Below are 10504 nucleotides of genomic sequence, written 5' to 3'. Positions count from 1 at the left end.
TAGGGAAGCAGCCATAGATGATATATAAATAAATGAGCATGGTTGTGTTCCAATAAAACTTTATTTACAAAAACAGATAGCAGGCCAGATTTGACCCATTGGCCATATGTAATTCACCACCCCATGTTCTAGAACAGTTTTCTGAAGTTCACAAGTTGCTTTTGAAAATATTAAGGGGAAAGGAATATCTTTGGTGTTTAGACCTTTCTGTTTATTTTTCAGTAAAGATTACCTTGTTTCTCTTAGCTGTAGAAACTTGGACACTGCTCTTAAATTTAGGCTGTCTGAGTGAGGCTACAGTACCTAGGGAGCAGATGTTTCCTTTTCTGCCACTGGGCAGGTGGTACCTAGAAAGGGTGGGTAGGCCTGGGTTGCCATTTGGGAGGCTTCTAATGTCATTGCTGTCTTGCAAGGGTGTCACCCCCAGGACTGCTAGTGGTATTTTTATTTCTTATTCTGGGTTCCCTCTTACATGGCTACATGAGGTTTGGGGCTGTTATGTATTTCTTACTCTTTAGTAGCCAGAGCAACAAACACAAGCTTGAGCCTCATGGCTTCCCATGGACTGGATTCACATCAAACTGAACATGGGACATCTTCCTGCTCTTGGAGACTCTTGGCTTTTCCTAAGTGAATGTCTCATCATTTTACTTTAGATCTGACTTCTTTAGGGAAAACTTAAGGTTGTCATTTTTTTGCAACTCCAGTGTAAGTTTCTGGTTTTCTGGGTCATGGCCCAGAATCTGAGAATCTTTATTCTAAGGTTGTGATGGGAGTTCTAAGGGCACTCACTTCATTTTCTGGATTTCTTGAGGCAGCTCTGCGATTCCCTACTCTCATTCAGACATGTTTTATGAATTTGTAACATGAGTCATAATATATAGAAACTTGGCCTCAAGATTTATTTCAGTAGTATGAGTTACTTGTCTTGGGTTTCACTTGAGAACTCTGGAGGGCAGTTCAGCATTTGCTGATGCAGTGGGTTTACTACGATTCTTGAAATTCTCAAGGTGATCCACTTCGGACAGTAGGGATAAGGGCTGGAGCTTGGACCTGATATATTGATCTAATTCTGTTGGAGAAAAATGGTCCTGTGGACTAAAAAGTGTTGTAAAACTGTTCTTTGGGAGTATCTTGGGTACCTTTGGAGCCCCCATCTTGGGTTATGTTGCCTTTTTTTTTTGTAGAGCAGCAGTAGCAGGTGCTCATTTCTGAGGGAATTGCCCCTATATCTCGTCAGTTTTGGGGACCTATTAGGATATTCCATTCTGTAGGCTCTTCTCTAGCAGACATTAGCTTCAGAGGGACTTGTGAGCACTATGAAATCACGTGCAGAATTCTTGTAAATGTGTGCTTAAAATTTTTAAAAAGAATACAAAGGCCATTCTGCTGTGTGAGCAGCGGAAGTGGCTGTGGGTATTTACTCATTCATTCAGCAGAAACCTATTGAGTATCTGTTGTATGCGCCAGGCACATTTCACACTTAGAAAATCTGGAGGTGAAGTTTACTTTCTATTATCCTCTAAAAATCTAGAGGTGAAGTTTACTTTCAATTATCCTCTGTCTCCCCAGGAGCTCTTCAAGCTCTTTAAGAGTGGTAGGCTAGATCCCAGAGGGCCAAACTGTATGAGGAGGAAGAAGCTTTGAACTGAAGAGGGTGTACCTAGTTCTGTCTGCTGATGCTGTTAGGGAGTATCATTGGATCATTGTTTGCTGTGTCCAAAAGTCGCCTGTCCTTAACTGTTGCATTCTCTCCTCAAGGCTTGTCAGTGATGTCTGTCTGTCTTCTTCAGACAGGAACAGGGCTCCAGTCAGATCCGACTATGCTTACAGGTCCTGAGAGCCATTCAGAAACTGGCCCGTGAGTCATCCATTATGGCCCGAGAAACCTGGGAAGTCTTACTGTTGTTTCTTCTGCAGATTAATGACATACTTCTAGCACCACCAACTGTTCAAGGTTTGTTAATTATTTTTCTAGTTTATTTCTGAGCTCCAAATGCTGTTTACTTTTAGACTCAATGAGTAGTAGACTCTGTGGGGATTTAAACTTTGGCACTACAGTTGACAAACCAAGATGAACAATTCTTAGAATGGAAAACCCTCAAAGGCACAATGCAAAGTTATGTTACCTTCAGTGATGATTTTGCTAATATAGGGAGGGGCTCAGTGAATTAATGCATGTTTGATAATGACAGTAACAGTAGCTTGTTCAGTATATTAGGATAGAGCCTATATACAAAACAACTCATGCACCTGATTACAAAGTAGTTATCCAGGTAGACTGAAAACTTGATAGCTAGAAGATATTTTGTTTAGCAAATGAACCCTACAGAATCTTAAAGTGTTCTATTTGGAAGTATGACAGTATGTCATTCATTGCCTAGCCATTAAAAAGCCTCCAATTTTATAAGATTTTAGAGTGTATTTTAGACATCCTGCTTTGTATGCACAGTGTACACAGACAATAAGTTGATATTCTAGTTCCAAGTTCCCTTATTGCTTATTCATCTGTGTAGTCCCTTTACTAACACATGTGAGTGTGCTTGTGCTCTCACACAGATGCAGTGTCCAGGAACATATCTTAAAAAAAACCCTAGAATTTTAGTGTTGCAAGGGACCACATAATAGGAATACCCTGTCTGGTATTGATGATAGCTGGCCAGACACAGATAGTGTGTCTCTCTGCTACACACTCCCCATGGCAGGGATTTCAGCACCATAAGGCAGGCAATCCATCCACTTCTGGGGCTTATTATTGTTGAAACTTCATTTTTGCACATTTGAAATAGGAATCCTTAGAACTTTTCCTTCTCGTCCCAAGTTTGTCTTTTGGAGCTATGCAGAGTACAGACCACTGCTGTTCTTCCTAGTTCCAGGGCTTGGAACAGAGGAGCCGCTCTGTTTTCATGGTTGAGGCTCTGTCCTGCCCAGTACCAGTCCTTCGGCTCCCTTCTTTGTCTCCCTCTCCCTTGAAGGGTAGCTTTCAAACACCTGAAGCATTTTGTAGCAAAGTTTAGAGGTAAAAAGTCTTGGGTATTTGTTCTGATTCCTTTACTTATTGGCTGTGTGAACTTGGGCAAGTTACTTAAATTTCCTGAACCTGTTTTCTCATCTTCAAAATGGGTATAATCGATAATTGGTAAGAGATTATAAATACCTGTCCTGCAGAATTAATGTGTATGAGCTGTGTGCACAGAAACTGACTCATAGCAGTCGTTCATTATAGACGCTCATCCTTTCCCTTCTTCCCTTTGTACTCCTTGTCCCACTGCTGGAAGATTAAGATCTGCAATACGAACCGAGCAGGGCCACTTGAAAACTTTCAAAGTGATAATGGGTTGATGTATCCATGATTTCCTTCATAGGAGCTTCTAAGAATAGTTTTTTGTTCTCACTGTTAAGTGATTATTTGAAAGTCAAAACTTAACATTGCAGTTTTAAAATTTTTTGGCCAGTTCTCCCAAGTCAGTGAATTAAAGATTCTGCTTTACAAATAAGTATGCCAAAGATGTTTTCTTTTTGTTGGTAAGGTGGCATTGCTGAGAATCTAGCAGAGAAGTTGATTGGTGTTCTCTTTGAGGTTTGGTTACTAGCTTGTACTCGGTGCTTCCCAACACCTCCTTACTGGAAAACAGCCAAGGAGATGGTGGCTAACTGGAGGCACCACCCAGCAGTGGTGGAGCAGTGGAGCAAGGTCATCTGTGCGCTCACTTCAAGGTAAGTTATCATCATCACTTGCCTTCCTTCATCCGTCTGACCTTGGGTAGCTTTCCCCTAGTTCTGTGTCTTTCTGGGATTCACAGAGTACATGGTAAAAAGTCTCTATTCTGTGTCTCTCATTACTGTACCTTAGATAGAGAATCAAACCACTTTTTAAAAATAGATGTGTCAGTTTGGCTAGTGCCTGTCTAATCTAAAACATTTTAGATTAAGCAGGTATTTTGGAGAGGCAGATAAATTCTGAGCCCTACTACTCCCACCCCCAAAATCCCACTCTTATTCTGATTATTAAAATATTCATGATCATTATTTTTAAAAAACAAACCAAAGAAAGTTATAACAGAAAGAGTTAAGTTCACCAGAAGTCTTGTTATATATGTTTATACATAATTTTACAGAAATAGAACCATACTATAATGTTCTCCTGTGTAACCAAAGTAGGCAGTATTTTATTATAATAATTTAACTTTTTTTTTTTTTTTGCGATACGCGGCCTCGCACTGCTGTGGCATCTCCCGTTGCGGAGCACAGGCTCCGGACGTGCAAGCTCAGTGGCCATGGCTCACAGGCCCAGCTGCTCTGCGTCACGTGGGATCTTCCCAGACCGGGGCACGAACCCATGTCCCCTGCATCGGCAGGCGGACTGTCAACCACTGCGCCACCAGGGAAGCCCTAATTAACTTTAATTTTTTTTTTTTTTTTTTTTTTACCATTTATATATAATGCCATCACTATTCTGTGAGCAAACTGTTAGGCTTCATTTTTTTCAGACTTGTTTTTTTCATTTCTTTTAATATGACTCTAAAAGTTGAGCATTCTTTTTTTTTTAATTTATTTACTTATTTATTTTTGGCTGTGTTGGGTATTCGTTGCTGTGTGCAGGCTTTCTCTAGTTGCGGCGAGTGGGAGCCACTCTTTTATGAGGTGCACATTGTGGTGGCTTCTCGTTGCGGAGCAAGGGCTCATGGCACGCGGGCTCTAGAGCGCAGGCTTAGTAGTTGTGGCACACGGGGTTAGTTGCTCCATGGCATGTGGGATCTTCCCAGACCAGGGCTCGAACCCTTGTCCCCTGCATTGGCAGGCGGATTCTTAACCACTGCGCCATCAGGGAAGCCCTGAGCATTCTTTTTTAAACATAATCACAATACCATTTATCACACCTAAACAAAATGTTAATAGTTTGTTAATATTGGTTAGCTGTTGAGTGTTCAGATGTCCCTGAATGTCTCAATTTTTTTTATAGTTGATTCCATTGAATCAGAACACAAACAAGGTTTGGACATTGTATTTAGTTGACATGTTTCTTAAGCCTATTTTAAACTGTAGGTTACTGTTGTCTCATTTTTATTTCCTTGCAGTTTTTTTGTTGAACTGCATTGTTTGTCTTATAGAATGCTTCACATTTTGGATTTTTCTGATTATGTCCTAGTTGTGTTAATTAGCATGTTCCTCTGTCCCCTGTATTTCCTGTCGACTGGTGATCTAGAGACTTGATCTGATTCAGGTTTGATTGGGGGTGGGGTAGTGGTGGAGGTGAGAACAGATCATTCATAGGTGGTATCATGTATCAGAAGGTAGACTGGTCATTTTGAGAGTTAATAAATGTTTATCTCTTTATATCGTTTAAACTAAGATGAAGGTTTGGAATATTCTATTGATTCTGGTATATCTTTGTGAATGTCAATATTATGAATCTATTTTTAAATAATACATCATTTTATCTTGATTATAAAAGCAATACATGCTTATAATAGAAAATTTGGAAGATGTAGGGGGAAATATCCATCACCTACAAATAACCAAAGTTTGAATATATTTTTCCTGGTTTCTCTTTTTTAAAAAATAAATTTGAGATTATTTGATATAGTATTATCTGCTTTTTTTATTTGTTGTCTGATTCTTGTCCCAGTAATTACATGTACCTTTTTTCTTCTTAAATAGATCTCAAGATCATTTTTTAATGGCTTTATAGTTTTTCATTTTATAAATGGAATTATAATTCATTTAATAATTTCCCTGCTGTTTTGATATTTAAGTTTTTCCCTGTGTTTTAAAAATATTGTTGATATGTGAGTACTTTATACATAGTCTTTGTGTATATTCTGGTTATTTTATTAACACATAAACTTTAGATTATATAACTATAAGATAATAGATTATAATCTATTCTGATTATAATAGGTTAATAATTGGGTCAAAGGGCTTTGAACAGTTTTAATACATTTGGAATATTACTATTTAGTTAAGTAATTGAATTGTCAAATTCATTTTATGGCACACACACCATAAATTCTAAACTTCATTTAAAGTTATATAGCAGTTATTATGAATAGATTATAGCTTAGTTGTGTTGAAGGTGTTTGCAGTGCGATGAATCTTAAAAATAATTAAAGAATTTATTATTTATATTACATGACTATATAATCAACATAAGCATAATTGTGTATTATTATATGATTTGTTATTTGCAATTTTAAAGTAAACTTTTAGGTAATTTTTAATTTTATAAAGTAATATTTAATTTGTGATTTATATTATAGTATATATTATAAAATTATATTATGTATAATTATATACACCATTGTATGTTACATGTTATACATATTATAATGTTATACACAAGATGTATTATAAAATTTATATGAGATATAACATTTAATTTATAAAATCACTTATTTGATAAGTATAATAAAATCATATAAGTAAAATAAAATTACAGTTAAGTACATAAATTTATTAAATTATAAAGAAATTTTTTAAGTAAATAAAATAAACTTATAAATTATATAACTTAAAAATATATGAACTAAATTATAAATAACATTAATTATTTAAACATAGAAATACATGTTTTAAAAAATCCTTTACAAAACTGGAAATCCTCTTCCAGTTTATCTATTTTATAAACAAGGGTTTTCATTTATTTTATTCACTTCAGTGAGGTATAATACAAGTTTCATCTATTTTCTCTTATCATATTTCTCTTAGTATATTTTAATGCTTGGATGTATTTTCCATTCTGTTACAAAATGAACTTGCTGGTATGATTTTTTTATTTTCTAGATTGCTACGCTTTACATATGGTCCTTCATTTCCTCCATTTAAAGTTCCCGATGAAGATGCCAGTCTGATCCCTCCTGAAATGGATAATGAGTGTGTTGCACAGACATGGTTTCGCTTTTTACATATGTTAAGGTACTGTTGTTGTATTTCATGTGGTCTTTACGCAGTGAGTGTCTTAGGGCAGGAACGGTGCTATAACTCCTTGTTAGAGTTCACAGTGTGGCTTGTTAAGCCCAGTCATCAGATGGAGCCAAATTGGACAACACACACATCTACATCATGTGCCCCTGCTCTCCCTGTCCCAGCAGGGTCAGGCTGTCCTCAGCTGCTCTTGGGCCACACTCTCTAGAGGCTTGTTCCCTGCAGTAGGTGCAGCATTTGTTCTCTTGCCTGTCGGTGCAGCTTGGATGATGATCTCTCTCCCAGGACTTTGTCACATTCTGTGGGGACTGGAGACTAGCTTGTTCCTCTCTATGACCAGCACTGACTGGCCAGTCTGGCTCTCAGGACCTCTCCTCTAGTAGCATTGTTTAAAATTTCACTGAGGGTACACCATAAAATTTCACAGAGGGACAAATTGCTAAAAGTAATACTTCATGCTTTCTTTTTTTATAGTAATTCTATTCAATTCAATTTCATTGCTTCCTACCTTTCTCTCTACTAGCCCCATCCTTGTGCTCTGTGGAACTTTGGTTCTGTTGTATACTGTCTTGATTTGTAAAGTTTTTCCTTCCATATCTTTTCTTTCTGGTTTGACGAGCCTCATTTTTCTATTTGTGTATTAGTGATTCTGAATTACTCTGTATGACCTGTATATAAGTTAGGGATCTTAACCATTTTCTATCATGTTTTTTTCAGTTTGTATTGTGTGTTTTTCATCTTTCAGTGATTTTTAGTTTATTTTTTAAAATCTGTCTTTTTCTGTGATTATTTTCTGTTTCCTTTAAGATTAGAAAGTCTTCCTGTGTTCTTTGATCAGATAGATATTCACCTATGATTTCTTCTGACTTTGTTTCCTTTGTGCCATTAAGTTCCTTTATATATATGGGTTTTGTCTTTGGGCCACATATTATTCCATTGATCTTTTAATTCATTCTTATAGGAGATTAACATTTTTAATTATTTTAACCTTATAATAGTTATTGATATTTGGTGGGACTAATATCTTTTTCCCTAAAACATTTCTTGGAATATTTTAAAAAATCTCTTCTTGCCTGTTTAACATTTTAGATGAATTTTAGAATCCATTTGACATGTTACAAAACACAAGTGAACAGAAGAACCTCACAAAACCTTTTGGGGTTTGGAGTGTGTGTTAATTAGGGTAAGGAACATGTCCTCCTTTAGCAGATGAACCTGAAAACCTTAGTGGCTTAGTACAGTATGTTTCATAAAGTCTTGGGTAAGGAGCGGCTCTGCTTAGGTAGTTGTTCAGGGACCCAGGCTGGCAGAGTCACTGCCATCTTCAACATGTGGCTTTATTTGGGCCTTAACTTTGTAGGCAGGTGCCTCTGTATCTGGCTAGAAGATGGAAAAGAGAGAGAGCAAGGAAAATTGTGTGGAAGGTTTTCATGGACCGGCTCCTGAGCTGTGATGTAAATCACTGCTACCCATGTTCCACTGGCTGGAACTCAGACATATGCCACACTTAGTTGCAAGAGAACATAGGAGGAAAAGAGAAGCTAGTGAACATCTAACCAGACTCTGCCAAAGATGAGAATTGCATTAAGCTTGTATTTATATTTAGGAACAGCTGACATCTTAATATATTGTGTTTGCTTTTCTAAGAGTAGGTATTTTTCTTTTTTAGAATCTTAATTAATTAGTTTATTTAGGTTGTGTTGGGTCTTCATTGCTGTGCATGGGCTTTCTCTAGTTGAGGCAAGCAGGGGCTACCCCTTCATTGCGGTGTGCAGGCTTCTCATTATCATGGCTTCTCTTGTTGCAGAGCACAGGCTCTAGAGCGCAGGCTCAGTAGTTGTGGCGCACGGGCTTAGTTGCTCTGCAGCATGTGGGATCTTCCTGGGCTAGGGATTGAACCCCTGTCCCCTACATTGGCAGGCGGGTTCTTGACCACTGCACCACCAGGGAAGCCCCTAGAATCTTAACTATCTTGCAGAAGTGTTTTGTAGTTTTCTTCACAGAGATCTGCATGTTTTTTTCTTTTTACCATTATTCCTATGTATTTATTGCTGATGTTGTGAAAGGCTAACTTTTTTTCTACTGTTAAATCTTGTAAGTGGCTATTGCTGCTGTAAAGAAAATGTTTTACTTATTTTATTTTTGTATATTTTTTATATACTTGGGATTTAAAAATGCTCTGAGTATTTCACTGATTCTTTTAAAATTTCTAGATATAATGAATACATATCTGCAAATAAATGTCTGCTTTCTAGTAATTCATACTCGAATCTGTGGTAATTAATTATAAGTGCTTTGACTGCAATAAGGTCTGTATATGAGTTCATGTTCTGCTACTTTTTTCTTTGTGAACTTGAGCAAGCAGTTTAGTCTCTCTGAGTCTCAGTCTCTTTTTAATCTATACAATGGGGATAATAATACTATCCATCTTGTTATAAGTATTGAAGAAAAAGTATGTAAAACAGTACATCTAATGCTTGAAAAGTTGCCATTGTTGTTATAATTATTTTTGTATGTGTTTTACTACATTAGGCAGAATTTCTAGAACATTGTTGAGTTAAAATGATACTGTTTTGGCATCCTTCTTTCATTCTGATTTTCATTGGACTGCCTCTGTTCTGTGAAATTTTGAGTGGGATATTGGTTGTTGATATTAGATAGTTATTCTTTTTTATGTTCCTGATTTCCTAAGCAATGAAAAAATTTTAAATTTAAAAATATAAGTAAAATCAGAAATAGTACTGAATTATTTTCAAATCATATTTTGGCATCCATTTAAGCAATTAAATGTTTTTTCTTCTTTTACCTATTATAGTATGTTAATTTTTCCCCAATACTGAATCATCCTTCATTGTTTAGAGAAAAATTCTGCTTGGTTATGGAATGCTGTTCTATTGAATCATCCTTCATTGTTTAGAGAAAACTTCTGCTTGGTTATGGAATGCTATTTTAATGTTTTCCCAAATTATCTCCATTTCTATTTTTTGACTAATTTATATTTTGGTAACTTAAATAGGAAACTACCTATCTTTTTCTACGCTCTGTTGCATGAAAGTTATATATTCCTTAAGAGTTTGTAGTTCTTGGATAATCTTTTCCTATTCCTTCACTATTAATTGATCTCTTCAGGCTCTATCTTTCTTTTTGAGCTGAAAGATTTTAGTATTTTAGTCAGGGTTTTTTTTGATATACAGAATAGGAACTTACTTAAACAAATGCAGGTGAAAAAGAGGGGTTATTGTGTGATGATAGAGCGGTCTCACTGGGCTCCAAGAAGCAGTGAACATTCAATCATGATAGGGAGGGATCAAGGCAGCCTTGGGACAGGCTGCTCTATTGTCTATCTCTTGGCTTTTTTGCTCCTCTTGTGCGTATGCACTGCTCTCTTTCTCCGGCACACTCTCCCTGAACCCTTTTCTTTCTCCCTGGTTTTTGGTATCAAACAGATATGAATTTAGCAGAGCTCTGCTGGACTGAGGTGTAGTCCATTCCAAGCTTACTGCTTATTTTTCTAATTTTTGAACAGAGAACTATAATCCCCAGTAGGTACTGCTTCTAGAGACTTCTTATCTTCCCTACA

General features: G+C 36.6%; 1 protein-coding gene across 2 annotated transcripts in view; it reads left to right on the top strand.

Moving 5' to 3' along the window:
- The window catches only part of RALGAPB (Ral GTPase activating protein non-catalytic subunit beta), a 77496-nt gene that overhangs the window by 10712 nt on the left and 56280 nt on the right, over positions 1–10504 (top strand). For both annotated transcript variants that reach the window (XM_007447709.1, XM_007447710.1), the window contains exons 3-5: positions 1794–1957; positions 3531–3717; positions 6784–6915. In XM_007447709.1, coding sequence (XP_007447771.1) covers positions 1794–1957; positions 3531–3717; positions 6784–6915 — 483 coding nt within the window. The remainder of the gene's footprint in view (positions 1–1793; positions 1958–3530; positions 3718–6783; positions 6916–10504) is intronic.

This window comes from Lipotes vexillifer, unplaced genomic scaffold, assembly GCF_000442215.2.
Source record: "Lipotes vexillifer unplaced genomic scaffold, Lipotes_vexillifer_v1.1 scaffold397, whole genome shotgun sequence".
In the NCBI taxonomy this organism is placed as follows: Eukaryota; Metazoa; Chordata; class Mammalia; order Artiodactyla; family Lipotidae; genus Lipotes; species Lipotes vexillifer.
Note: the sequence above shows the minus strand (reverse complement) of the source record. Positions and strands in the feature narration are given on the sequence as shown.